This window comes from Gracilinanus agilis, chromosome 1 (assembly GCF_016433145.1).
Source record: "Gracilinanus agilis isolate LMUSP501 chromosome 1, AgileGrace, whole genome shotgun sequence".
Lineage (NCBI taxonomy): Eukaryota > Metazoa > Chordata > Mammalia > Didelphimorphia > Didelphidae > Gracilinanus > Gracilinanus agilis.
Genome location: NC_058130.1, coordinates 185,073,710 through 185,088,981, shown reverse-complemented (window position 1 = coordinate 185,088,981; position 15,272 = coordinate 185,073,710). Strand labels below are relative to the sequence as shown.

General features: G+C 34.6%; 1 protein-coding gene across 1 annotated transcript in view; it reads right to left on the bottom strand.

Annotated features, from left to right (window-relative positions):
• SMC2 (structural maintenance of chromosomes 2) overlaps positions 1–15,272 on the bottom strand; it is a 49,192-nt gene that overhangs the window by 20,345 nt on the left and 13,575 nt on the right. Inside the window, exons 11-17 of the mRNA XM_044657346.1 lie at positions 13,891–14,124; positions 11,376–11,535; positions 9,895–10,012; positions 7,275–7,413; positions 5,002–5,121; positions 2,958–3,162; positions 480–615 (exon numbers count right to left, since the gene is read on the bottom strand). Of these exons, the coding sequence (XP_044513281.1) occupies positions 480–615; positions 2,958–3,162; positions 5,002–5,121; positions 7,275–7,413; positions 9,895–10,012; positions 11,376–11,535; positions 13,891–14,124 (1,112 nt within the window). The remainder of the gene's footprint in view (positions 1–479; positions 616–2,957; positions 3,163–5,001; positions 5,122–7,274; positions 7,414–9,894; positions 10,013–11,375; positions 11,536–13,890; positions 14,125–15,272) is intronic.

Genomic DNA, 15,272 nt, shown 5'->3' with positions numbered 1-15,272 from the left:
CGAATCTGCCAAACAGAGGCTCAGCAAGGTTAACTGCATAAGTCACATGGCTGGTAAATGTCCTTTAGACACCTCATCTAAGCATCAATAGATTTCAGGTTGGAAAGAACCTTACAGTCAGCTAGTCTACTCACCTCATTTTTCAAAGGAGCCAAATGAGTCTCATGGACTCACTGATTAATTGGTGATTGGTTAATGCCAACGAGGCCAGAAACAGCAATGCCAAGATTGAAACTCCACCCTTTATTCCAAATCCAGCTTTCTTTTCACATGCCCTCCCAAGTGCTCTTCATGAGCTAGACCATACCTTCTCCCAATAAATATTTTTTGATAGTTATTCAATATTTAAGATCAAAGAGAACATAAATTTTCCCAATTAACTGAATCCTTTAGAAAGAAAATAAAAAGTAAATGTTTTGTCCACCTTTCAAATCTCTTGAAAGGAAAAAAAATGCTATTTATACTAACAGAAGCCTTACTTTTCAGCAGTGTTTTCTAGACCTGCTAATTCCTTTTCTACAGCCTGGAGTTCATTCTCCTTTACTTTTAGCTCCTCTTGGATATTTTTGAGTTCTTGAGCTTGTGTCAAAACAGATGCAGTCTGGGGCCGTGCACCTGTTATGGACAGAGAAAAAAGGTGAACTAGGCAGTCTCCAAATATACATATAAAATCATAAATTAAAACTTAAGAGTCAAGAGAAACTTTAAGTCTTCCCACTTCAGTGATCTCCACAATGGGGCCACATTCCTAAGTGGCTATATTGTAACCCCAATGACATGACCCCCAAGGAGACCACAACATGACTTCCAGAGGCCAATAATAAAGACAGACTAAACCTCTTCCTCCCCACAATAGCCAATCATGGTGTTTCTCTTCAATGCAATTATGTGGGGCCTCCCCATTACTGTGCAACTCCAAAGAAGTTATGATGATACTACTAGGAAAACCCTACCTTATACACACCCACCCACACCTTCCCCACTTCCTTTACAAAGGAGACAAAATAGCACAAATTAAGGAGAAATAAATGAGTTATGACCTGCAGAGATCTCATTATATTATCCTTCTCAAATTCATTCTTTTTCTTCAAAACCTTTCCAATTTTGTTCTTTCCAGTCTCCTATGGACTAAATTTCTTTCTTACCATTAACCATTCACTTAACTGAAACTGATCTCATCCAAGTTACCAATTATATCTTAACTGCCAAATCTAAAGACCTAACTCCTCATTGTTCTTGACCTCTCTTCAACACCTGACACTCTTAACCACCCTTTCTCCTCCTGGTTAATTACTCTCCCCTCTGGGTAAAAATGTGTTGTTACCTATAAAAACTATAAATATGTTTACATACTTGGAAACAGAACTTTCTAACTCATTTTAAAATCTTCCAAATGAGGGGGTTTCAGTGAGTTTGAGCCTATTGGTAAAAAATATAAAAATAAAACACCTTCTGAATCTCCTGCAAGAACAAACAACAATTCCCATCAAGGAAAATGGCCTAATTTCAAGCAACACTTTTGTTATGAGGGGATTTAAAAATAAAAATTTTGGTATGATTTAGAAAGTTGCTTGCACTTGTTCTATTTGGATCTATGTAATCTTGGCAAAGTACTTTTTCAACCATAACAACCATTAAAATCAAGTACCAAAATAAACTGAGTTTAAAAGTAAACCTTCAAGTTGCTATATCCCAAAGTGCTAAGGTTAAATTTTTCGAAAATAACAAGGCACATTCAATCACATGTTCTCACTAAAATATCTATTAGTAATACCTAATATTTTCAAAATAATATTTCATCTTTTTCTTGTCCTTTTTAAGCCCTACTTTTGTGAAAGCTTCATAATATACATAATATTGATATAATTGTTATGACAGGACATGCATATAACAAATAACATACATATTTGGGGTGCTCAAAAATCTTTTTCTGATAGCAGTGAAAGATGAAAAAAGTTTAGAGATCACTGATCTCATCCACCTTCCCCATACCATTTAAAATTGAGAATCAGAGAAGTAAGTTAAGTGATTCACCAAGATCACGCAGGCAATGAGAAGACCTAGGAATCAGCAATTTTCAATTTCACAATGAAAGACATAATAAACATTCTAACCCCATTATGTACTAGAGTATTCCATCCTACCCAACCCTAAAGATATATATAACAAAAATCACATCCTTCAGAATTCAGAGGGAAAACTCTACCTATAAAGTGTAGTTAGTTTCTGCAAACATTCAGACTGGGGCAATTTAGAAGGAAAGATTCTTATAGAATGAGTTTTCTAGAAAGAATCCAGTACTACTTTTTCAGTGCAAACATAGCTGTCAATCTCCCTATCTTACACAAACTACATTTTAAGACTGAACCTAGCTGCCTTGAGAAGCCATGTCATACTAATGAGCTAGGCAGTACTCAGAGCTCTTCCTACTAAAATGCCAATATCTGTATTTGCCTTATGGGTCTAGTGTTGACCATGGAATCAGGAAGATATAGGTTCAATCTGACTCTAACATTTACTACTTCAAATATAACCAGGAGCAAAAATCTTAGCTACCACAATATAAAGAAGTTACAAATGTAGTTGATAAGAGAATTTCCACACTAATCAAGTCAGATAATCTCAGCAACAGACATCCAAGCTCTACATAGTGAGGTCTAGTGGAATAAGCAAAGGATTAAGAATCAAGTAACATTGTTCCAGGTCCATCATTAACAAGAAGAGCTCTTTTAGCTCCTCTATGCCAAAATTTCCTTATATATAAAATAGAGACTAACAAGTGCCCTGCCTACCCAGAACTAGTACCAAAATAAAATAATACAACAAAAAATTATTAAGTAATAAACATGCTATATCAACAAATCACTCCCATTATAAAATAAAGATTTGTTAATTCATTAGCAAGGAAAATATGGGCATGTGTTCAAATCAAAGCACCCCAGTACGGCTGTCCTTACCGCCACTCAGTGTTCCACTGGGATCAAACACATCACCATCCAAAGTGACTGTTTTAGTCATTATCCTTTTATCAAAGGCAACTTTCTTAGCATTGTCTAGATTATCACAGACCAAAGTTGTTCCAAAGACAAATTCCATTGCTTTCTGAAGCTCAGGTTCATACTCAATAAGTGAAAGGGCCAAATGCACATTATCAGCACCAACCTGCCAAGTAAAGATGATTTGTCAAGCTAGTCACCATCTAATTCAGGGAAACAACATGTAAACAACACTGAATAAACAAGATATAGACAGGCTAGAGTAGAGATAATCTCAGAGGAAGCGCATGAGTACATGTGCGTATACATGCACATATGTTTATGTCTTGGTTAGAAATGCCCTAAATGAGCTCTTTATTCTATGGCTATAAGTACTGATGATGTTTCACTAAAGCTATTTATGAAAACTATATCATTTAAGATAACTATTCTTATGAGTTAGCTTTTCGTATGTTAGAAACAGTAAAACATGCCCAAATCACTAATTTGTTCTGTTAGAAAACTAAAGAAAAAAATTTCAAAGAATTCAAAGCAAAGTTAACAATAAAATGAAATTTGTTTTTATGTCACCAAGTTCAATTTCTTAGCTGAAAAACTGCCAGTAAGTTAACTATTATTAACTAGCAGTTTACTCATGTCCTAATTTCTAGAAAAACAAAATTAATAGTTCAGATGTATTCCCTTGCCTGTACATTTGCAAAATATAAAATATATCTTTGGTTAAAACATTTTTATATAAAATAGATTTATGTCAAAACATAAGAACAGTCAGTAAGGAATCCACATCACTCACTCACCTGCTTCACAAGACCTGAGGTAAAAGGAGAGAGTGGTATAATTTAATTCCTTTAACAGTGGCGTAAGTGGGTGAATAAGTCAAAACTTCTCTAAGCCAAATATTTCTCCTACTCAACCTTTCTCTTTCTTCTTCACACCTCTTTGTGTTGAAATTTGGGGCACCTGAACTACCCTATGTGACCTAAGAGTAGAAGAAATTACCCTAAGCAACAGGAGTAGCCAGGGAATCCAGACCATATTTGGTTGCCGGAATCCCACTAAGCAAGTCTAATGAAGGAACAAGGCGATCTGCAGCGCCTTTGGAAATTTGTTCATAGTTCTTATGAACTTCTAAATCTAAGGTTTCTTTGATCAATGCAATCACCAACTATGACTTCAGACCATGATGATAAAGGCAACCTGTCTTCTGACAGAAAGATGACTGACTCAAGATACAGAATGAGATATACTTGTTTTGGTCATGATCAATGTAGGAATTTTTTTAGATTGGCTATAACTATATTTTATAAGGGTTTAGTTGTTTTTCTTTTTTTAATGGAGAAAGTGAAGGAGCAAGGTGAGGAGAGAAAACAAATGTTTGCTCATTGGAAAAAAAATGTCAAGTTAAAAAACAAATCTAAAGTTTCTGAATATTCATTAATTAAGTCTATAGAAACATATGACTGAATACCTAAAATGGTCTAAGCAAGAGCACTGAACAAGGAAACTGCACACCTCACAATTAAAACGAAAACTGTCACTATTACCCTTGATAAGACTTTGGCAATTTTATGCTATATCAAAGCCACACTGAGCTGTCAAAGAGCATGCTAATTTCATTAATATGGCTAAACTTTCACAGTAAATCATAACAAAAATTTATTTAATAACAAGATATGAATTAAAAAGCATCTATCTAGATGCCTCATTTTCCTTTTAACAAGTATATGTTATAATTTAAGAGCCTTGTGTGTGTTTTCATAATTCAAGACCCAGGGTAGCACAAAATCCATAAAATCAGTTATTCTCTAGATAAAATAATGATACTAGCTGACACCTGCATAGCACTTCTTGGTTTACAAAATACTTTAAAAATACTATCTCATAAGGCAGAATTTGAAATCAAGTTTTCCTAAACCTACAATCTACATTCTAATTGATATGCCATCTGCCTGTTTAAAAATAGGTTATAAAACAAAAATATATATGAAATAAACAAGAGACTTACTAGATTTTTAGCTATATTCAGAGTTTCCTTTCCAATACACCTGGATGAAATTTTGTTGAGTGGAATTATAGTGTGCCGACGCTTTAGTTCACCTTTTTCTAGTATTTTTTTACCTGTAATCTAAAATAAATAGTACATGTTAGGGGAAAAAAAATTCAAGGTGCATAAAAAATTCAAAAGGAGAAGATGAATGCTATCTTTAAAGACATGATGGATCTATGAGCTTTATGATGTTTTCACGAAACAGTTGTCTGAACTTCCTCATCACCTGTATAATGATCATGCATGTAGAGGCAGCTGTGTTTGTTTGTTTTTTTTAAACCCTTAACTTCTGTGTATTGACTCCTAGGTGGAAGAGTGGTAAGGGTGGGCAATGGGGGTCAAGTGACTTGCCCAGGGTCACACAGCTGGGATGTGTCTTGAGGCCAGATTTAAACCTAGGACCTCCAGTCTCTAGGCCTGACTCTCAATCCACTGAGCTATCCAGCTGCCCCTGGATGTGTTTTTTTATTTCTTAGGTGCATAAAAAGCAGAGACCAAAAGTTAAGGAAATGGACACTATACCATAACTACACCCTAAAGTTTTTATATACTGTAGGGGTTTGTTTAATGCAAAACCACATATTAACTTTTCTTAAAGTTATAACATATGTTTGATTTTTGTTTTTAATCTTGCAGTAGAGAGGAACAAAAATTGTATAAATCTTACAGAATGTTTCTAACACCATCAAAGTGGAAAACTCTGTTGATAGTCAACTATCTGTTCAATACTAAAAACACTTTGCTTTCTGAAGCAGGGTAATGACACCAAATTCAGGAATACATGTCTTAAAAAACAGTTCTAGAGATTCCATTTACATAGCATAATAAAAATAAACAGAACTTGCTACAAAACATAAATTATGTTTTGCACTTATATACGTATATATAAGTTAAGATACCACTTATTTAGCAGGAAGAAAACACTTTCCTATACTTTTTTTTAAACCCTTATTTTCTGCTTAGAATTAATACTAAGTATAGGTTCCAAGGTGACAAGAGCTAGGCAATATGAGTTAAGTGACTTGCCAAAGGTCACACTACTACATTCCTATACTTTTTTTAAAAATCCTTATCTTATCTGCTGTCTTAAAATCAATACTGTGTATTGAATCCAAGGCAGAAGAGTGTCAAGGATTAAGCAATAAGGGTTAAGTGACTTTCCCAGCATCACATAATTAGACAGTATCTAAGGTCACATTTGAATCCAGGACCTCCTATCTCTAGGCCTGGCTTTCAGGCCACCTATCTACTCCCATTTCTATACTTTTAACATTTTGTTATAACCACATATACATATGCTTGGGGGTTATACATTTGAATTAATTTGTCTCAAGCAAAATACAGATATAAAAATGTATATATAATGGAATATAGGGAATTATAAATAATGGTGATACAATTTACTATGCCTTCTAGTCTAAATCTTAATGAATATGCTATGCTCTAGATTTTATAAAAATGTTTTAGATATTTTTTCCTAATCACTAGAATTCCAATTGGCATATTAAACCATTTATTTCATGGTATAATGTTTACCCTGCAGATTAAACTTGGAAACAGACAGGGGGAAAAGAACAGGATCACTGATGACAGCTACAATGGAAGAGGAATTACACTTGTATTTGTTACCAGAGAGTAGACTTAAGAGCCATGTGTTGAAATTACAAAAAGGAAAACTAAGATTTTGATGTAAGGAAAAATTTTCTGAAAAGTGGAATGAGCCCTCAGGAAGAATTAAGACTCCCAAACATCATCTTCCAATAGTGAATTGAGGACCTTTCAAGGACAGGATGGACTAGATGGACACCAAGGCCCCTTCCAAGTCCAGAAGTTATGTGATTTTTTTGAACAATATTTTGTTGTTCAGCCATTTCAGGCATGCTGACACTTTATGATATCATTTGGGGATTTTCTTGGCAAAAGCACTAGAGTAGTTTGCCATTTCCTTCTCCAGCTCATGAGGAAACTGAGGTAAACAGGACTAACAATGTCACACAGTTATTGTCTAAGGCCAGATCTGAATTTAGGCAGATGAGTGTTTCTGATTGTAGGCCTGACAGCTTTATCCACTAAGCCAGCTAGCTGCCCCCACAAACAATACAGTACATGTTATAGTGTTCCATAAGTCCAAGAAATGACTGAAATTAAATAGAACTTCTTAAACTTTACATTTTTTCAAACAAAATATAAGGATGGAAAAAGGCATATACTAAAAAGTGCTACCAATTTACCTCTGTGTCTACCACAACACTGTAGAGTCTTCCACCAGCTACGATTTCTAGAGCTTTTGTAGTAGAAACATCTTTTACATTAAACAGGGAAGCCACAAGGCCTTTCACATGATTTCTATTCCAATTTTTCTCCGGATCCCTTTGATATAAAAGATAAAAATTAATTCTAAGTATACCCAACAGGCTTTAAAACTGCATTCCCTTTGATCTAGCAATAATACTACCAGGTCTAAATCCCAGAGATTTTTTTTTTAAAGGGAAAAGGATCTATTTGTATAAAAATATTTATAGCAGCTCTTTTTGTGGTAGCAAAGAACTGGAAATTGAGGGCATGCCCATATATTGGGGAATGGCTGTACAAGTTGTGGTATATGATTGTAATGGAATACCACTGTGCTGTAAGAAATGATAAGGATGATTTAAAAAAAACCTGGAAAGACCCATATGAATTGATGCAAAGGGAACCAGGAGAACATTGTACATGGTAAACAATATTGTATGATGAAAAACTGAATGACAGCTATTCTTAACAATATAGTGATCTAAGACAATTTTCTCAACTATTCATGAAGAAAAATGCCATCCACCTTCAGAAAAGAATTGATGGAGTCTGAATACAGAGCAAAACATACTCTATTTCACTTTCTTTCAAAGTTGGAGTTCCCAAAAATGACTAATATAGAAAAATGTTTTACAGTTACATTTACATATAGATGTAAAAGCTATATCCGAGTGCTTGCCATCTCAGGGAGGAGGGAGAGAAGGGAGAGAAGGAAGAGAATTTGGCTCAAAATTAAAAAAAAAAAAAAAAAAAAAAAAAAAAGGGGGCAGCTGGGTAGCTCAGTGGAGTGAGAGTCAGACCTAGAGACAGGAGGTCCTAGGTTCAAACCCAGCCTCAGCCACTTCCCAGCTGTGTGACCCTGGGCAAGTCACTTGACCCCCATTGCCCACCCTTTACCAATCTTCCACCTATGAGACAATACACCGAAGTACAAGGGTTTAAAAAAAAAAAACAATGCTTAAAATCTGTTTTTACATGTGGAAAAATACTACTATATTTGACATAGTATATATTTAATGAAGACTATATCATCCACTCTTGATCAGGTTTTCCTGATACATATACCCAGTTTAAAACTGTAACAAGAAAAATCAATAATCACTGCCTACTTGGGGGCAGCTGGGTAGCTCAATGGATTGAGAGGCAAACCTAGAGACAAGAAGTCCTAGGTTCAAATCTGACCTCAGATGTTTCCTAGCTGTATGACTCTAGGCAAGTCACTTAACCCCAATTGCCTAGCCCTTACAGAAGGTAAGAGTTTTTAAAAAAATAAAAAATAATCAATGGCTAGAGTATAATGAAATTATAATCTTAAAACTACAGGACCTAATTGTGTGATATGTAGTAAGAATACAGTCCCAGGCAAGAGTCTGTATGTGTAACCAGATTAAGAATGTAGACCCAAGATAGTAACTGAGTAATAATCTTAAATTTATTACCATATTAATCATAAGGGAGTTACTATATTAATCCTAAGAGTATAAATCTATTTTATAATATACTTTATATCCAATTAATTCATTTAAGAGGTTATAGAGACCAGAAAGATCTCCAAAGGTCTCAGGAACCAGAAAGGCTTCAAAAGGTCTTAGGGGATTGGGGATTTCCTAGAGAAGGTGGGAAGGGTGAGTGGGGACAAACATAAAACCACAAAAGAGTATTTTGCAATTTGGGGTCTTGGGCTTCAAACCAGGGAACCTGCAAATCTCTGCCCTTAGGGATTTTTATGCTCATAATAAAGTCAGATCTTTGCCTTGGAGGGTTTCCCATTCTCTTTTCTTACCAAACAAAAGCAAAGGTATCAATGAGTCAAAGGGCATGCACAGTTTGAATAATTTGGAACAATTCCCAAGGGACTATAAAACAGGGCACACCCTTTAATGCAGCAATGCCACTAAAGGTCTATACAAAAATATTTATAGCAATTCTTTTTGTGGTAGGAAATAAATGAAAATGGAAGGGACACTCATTAATTGGGAAATGGCTGAACAAGTTATAATATATGATTGTGAAGGAATAGTGTTGTACTATAAGAAATAATAAAGGGGATAGTTTCAGAAAAACCTGGGATGACTTATATGAAATGATATAAAATTATATGAGCATCACCAATAGAACAATATATACAGTAACAGCAACATTGTAATTCAAATCAGCTGAGAAAGGGTTAGCAACTCTGACCAACACAATGGCCAGCAACAATGTCAAAGAACTCTTGATGAAAAATGCTATCCACCTCCAGATGAAGAACTGATGATAGATTCTGAGTGAAGACATAAGTACATTTTTTTCTCTTGCTTTTTCCCCACAACATGACAAATGTAGAAATGTTTTACATGACTTTATATTAAAAATAGTTATTCTATTTCTTGCCTTCTTAATGGGCAAGGAAGGAGTTGAAGGGAGAGTGTAGAACTGAAAATAAAAATAAGGTTTTCTTTAATTATCTTGGCATTGACAGATATTACTACTAGAGGTGCCTGATGAATGTTTGTTGCTTTAGCCATCTATATTTTCTTTATTTTAAGATGTATGCCAATAAAGTTCACAATCTCTTACTTGTATTCAAATCGAAGACTGGGAAACTTGGCAAATGTGTTTTCACATGTTTTTTTCAGCCTGATGACATCTTGTGACAGCAGCCGACGATTTTCCAACAGAAATTCCTCCTTGTTTTCTAAACAGCAAAATATAACTCAACTTAATTAAAAAAATAAAAAGTCCCCCAAAGAAGCAATTCCATCTTACTAATAAAATACTAATAAATATGAGCTAAGCATACATTTCTAGTGAAGGGTATTAAATGAAAAACATATATTTAAATCCTCTTTGCCAAATATTAAATACTCATTTTGCAAAAAGAAACACACATATTTTCACTTTACCCCATGGATATACCTGTTTTAAACTTGAGCAAATTTTGATCCGTCCCAAAAAAAATATCACCAATAAGAACTGACCGTTCAATAATGCTCAGTGCAACCCTAAAGAATATGAAAGGTATTTCAAAGCCTAAATGGTATTTATGAACTTTAAATTCACACTTTAGAACAGGAATGAAGCAGTAAGGAGGTTTCCCTCAAATTGTAATGGGTTACTTAAATTAGTATTTATAGTCTTTTGAAGAATTGGATTAAGAAGTAGCTAAAAATCATAATATAAGTAGATAATAGAATATTATGGTATAATGAGAAATTATGAAGAATTCAGAAGAACTCTGAACATTACAGAATGAAATAAGCATAATCAAATTAATGTTTTCTTTAATGAAAATGAAAAAATTTTTTAGAAGCTGAGCTTTGGAAAAAATAAGGAAAAAACCAGGGGAGGCCCAGAAGAAGGGATAATGAAACATACTTCCCCTCCTCCTGGCAGAGACAAGGAATTATTCAGGCAGAATATTGTATGCCTTGTCAGATATGGTTGCTGTAGGGGGGTGTTTTTGGTTAATTGAGAAGTTTTTTTAATCATAAGAAAGGGTTCAATCTGGAGGTGGGCAAGAGTTTTTTCCTATCCAAGAATAACTGTGATATAAAGACACAAGACATCCAAAAAACATTTTTAAAACAAATACTTTTTTAAAACTCTTTAAGACCATTTTAAAAAGGACATTTTAGGGGGCAGCTGGGTGGCTCAGTGGATGGAGAGCCAGGCCTAGAGACAGAAGGTCCTAGGTTCAAATCTGAACTCAGACACTTCTTAGCTGTGTGATCCTGGGCAAGTCACTTAACCCCCATTGCCTCACCCTTACTACTCTTCTGCCTTAGAACCTGTATACAATATTGATTCTAAGATGGAAGGTAAGAGTTTAAAAAAAAAAAAAAGACATTTTATATTAAAAGTCAAAACTTGACCGAAATGTAAAGACAAGTTTAAAATATTAGTTGCCAATATTGGAACATAAGAAAAGAAGAATGAAATGAGATAAATTCATGAACAAAATCAATGATTTTTCTCAGACTCTCATTTCCCCTAATAAAGTGCTCCCTTATTTTTAATTGTCTAAATATTCTGACACAACATAAACAATTAATGCAAACCTTGATAGTTTAGCATTTTCATTTCTGTTTCCAGTTTCTCTTTAAGTTTCTTCACAGCTTCAAAAGCCTCTTGGTCTTTCTTGTAACCACTGTCCATCTTTTTAACTTCAGCTTGTTTGGTCTTTAGTTCTTGCTGGGCATGTTTCAACTTCATCTGGGCCTAGATTGGAAAATGGGGCAAAAGCAGAGTAATGGTAATGCTAAACATTAAAGAGTAGCAGATCTAAAACAGATTACTAGAAACAACTCCCAGTAACTTCATAATCTAAAAGTAATTACTTGTAACAGATAAGCATCTTTTGAAACAGCAAAGGAAAATTTTCCTGGTATTTTTCCCTTTGAAGGCTACTCAGGATAAAAGCCAAATTCATGTTGATCATTAATCAGTCCCCAGCAATTACATGAAATATACATGGCAAATATTTCTAAGATTCCTAATAGAGATTTAATAGGTATAGCAAAGCCTGGTTGATGGCTAAATGAGTTCCAGAAAAGGGAGAAGCTCAACATTCAATGATCTAGCTTCTTCCATTTCCAGAAGGGTCAACCAGGAACTCTGCCTAGCTATAATAAAGAAGTTTCTTATAGATTAGCAAGAAAGAAGGTAGGGCCAGTTCAATTCAAACATGAAATGAAAAATTCAAAAATGAAACCAAACAGAAAAATGAAACTCATTCAATAGGTGACAGAAAACTATAGATTCTGAAGCAAGAAAGCAATAAAGACAATAATGCTTTCCACAAAATTTGTGGTAGGAAAGATCAACTGAAATGGAGATGGTCCAGAGAAAAAGGTTATTACACTTGTCCAAATGTGGTAAAGCATGGAAACATAAACAACTCACCTTCTTGTAGCAATTTTAAATGTACAAATAACTTTCCTCAGCTACCAAGTGAAGTAAATAATTTTCTTATCCTCATTTTAAAGAAGAAACTAAGACCCAGACAGCTTTCAGTGGCCCATGGCCACTCACTTCATAAACACTGGAGCTGGAATTCAAGCTCAGGTCTATTAAGTTCAGAGCTCCAAATAACAATATTAATATTAACAAAAACACTATTAGTAGAATGAAAAATAATTTGACCCACATCCTATTTGAGTAGACTTCTGCCCATCCTAAATCACTGATTTTATCCCTGTGTTAATTTCCAATCAGTATTATTCAGCTTAATATGATTCCAGAGAAGTAGTAAATAATTCTTTTGCATTAACGAACATTAATCTTTAAATTAAATTTAAATTAAATTAAGTTAATTTAAATTTAATTAGACTTTAATGCCATTAAGGATAATCAATTGACTGATTCCACAATACAGTTGTGAGTAATTAAGATTATGTTAAACAGCTGACTAAGTTCTCTACATGTTAGATTATGGAGCTTAAGACATCCCCCTGATTTGACTACAGTTAAAAGATCTCCACCCTAGTTTTGACTATTTAAGTTCCTCATGGCAAAGGATGTCAAGAGGTTATTCCTCATGGCACAGACTTAAAGTTAGGTGAAAAGTCCCTGGCTGTTTTGGGAGCCCTCTATCTCTAGTTGCTTCACCTGATTGGTTAGCCTTAGGAAGAACATTATCTTCTCAATTCTTCGACTAGAGTCTATCATGACATGTTCCAACCCTGCCTTGTTTCCGGGGAAAACAAGCTAGTTGCAGTCTACCCTGTTCCTGTCGAATTTCAATTCACCAATAAAAATTCTGAGTCATACTAGTCCAGAGGTAATTGCACTAACAGATTGTTCGAACTTAAAAGATATTCTTTTTGTTAAAGGAGGCCAGTTCCCTTACTAAATAGTTATTGGCTTAGAGTCCTGTCTCAGAAACTTAAATTATAGATCGGAGTATTTGGGGGTTATAGTAGTTACCATTTATTGGGTGTTTTACAGTTTGCAAAGTTCTTTATATACAACATCTTCCATTCCAACAAACTGTCCCACAAATATGATATGGGTAGAATCCAAAAGATAACCCACAAAAAAGAATAAGTAGGATGTACTGACCAAGTAAAAATGGAGTTGGGGAGCAGGAAAGAATGGTTTAAATAGAACAAATCAAAGACTACTTAGATTATGAGTCTGGAGATTGGAAAAATGATGCCAATATTAACAAAATTAAGGGATTTGTTTTCTTGGCAAAGATATTGGAATGAATTGCCATTTCCTATTACAGTTCATTTTAGAGATGAGGCAATTGAGGCAAAGTGTTAAAGCTAGTAAATATCTGAGGCTAGCTTTGAACTCAGGTTTTTTCTGACTCTAGGCCTAATGCTCTATCTACTCAGTCACCTAGCTGCCCCAACAAACAACAAAACCACACAGCTAGTAAATGACACAAATGAGACTAGGGCCCAAGTCTACCAAACCCTGATCGAATATTCATTCCATTGCACCAAGATGTTCTTCAACCTTCAAATTCTTCACACAGAATCCTGAGACTGGAAAGGACCTCAGAGACTAACTAGTCCAACCCTTAACATTTGATCATGTTTTTAATTGTTTAATTTCTGGTTTTACCTGCTTGGCTTCGGTCTGAGCTTTGCTTATGTCATTTTTACAGTTCATCATTTGTCCAGCAAGAGTTGCTTCTTCCCCATCCTCATTACTGGATAGGCCTGCAGACACAGCATTGAAATGCTGCTGTGCAGCTGCCAGGGCATCTGCATCCTTGGTACTTGCTTCTTGAAGAGAAGTCAATCCATCTGTTATCTTTTTTACTTCTTTTTCCTTTGCTGCCAAAGTTTTAGAATCCTTTGTGGAAAAATAATTAACAAGGAAATGAATTTCTTTCATTTGTGAAGCCATGTTTCCTAAATCAGCATCTAACCCAACAGCTTTAAGGAGAGGGATTCATTTCTCTCCTTTATACATTAAATATATATGCCAGGGTACATTCTCTCTCCATCAACATGGATCATAACTTTCCCATCTTAGTTTCATAAGGTGCAAAGAGAAAAGCAAACAAATCACCTAGTGGTCAACTTAGACTCAAAGATCTATAAAAGTAGAGTTGGAAGAAACGTTGTAGAGTTGTCTACTTTAACTCTCTCATTTTACATATGAGGAAGTTGAGACACAGAGAGGTTGAGAAATTTATCTAACATCAATGAAACAATGAAACAGCCAGACTTTGATACCAGAACCCCTGATTCAAAATCAGCCCTCTCTGAACCTTCATATACATAAACTGTTTACCTAACATCATAGATCATTAGATTCCATAACAATTTCAAAATGGTATACTAGAAAGGAATTTCATGATCATGACTTTAATCACAAAATCCTAAATTCCAAATTTTGCCTACCTCGATAAGTGCTATATTTTAAGCTTAGTATTGAAAATATATGACATAATGATGAGGCATACCCTAAGGAGAAGAACGATGGTTTTATTAATAAAAACCTCCATATAGCTTAAGGACCAGCATTGTCATTAATTTAAAACATTGGAAAAAATAACTTAAAATATTGATCTATCTATTGATAGGCTCCAGCACTTGAAGAATCTATCACATTTTAAATGGTGATCAGAACTTTTAGCCTAATTAATATTAATGAAATAAAAGTCAGATAAAGCATCCACTTGAGATTTTTTTTAAAAACCCAAACCAGATAGGTACTTAACAACTGATAACTTCAAAATCCCTGACTGAGTCAAGAAAATGTCTGAGTTAATCATTAAAAAAAAAATTAAAAAAAAAATCACAGGATATAAGTTCCTCAGACAGGGACTTATTTTCAACTCTTTCCTTCCCTAGTACCTAGCTCAGTGCTTCACAAATGGCACAATGAACACCAGCAAATCTATTTCTTCTATATTTTGTAGTCCAAAAACAGGGATTCTAACCTTTCTTCGGTCACAAAATCCTAGGGAATCTAGTGAAGACCAGGGGAGCCCT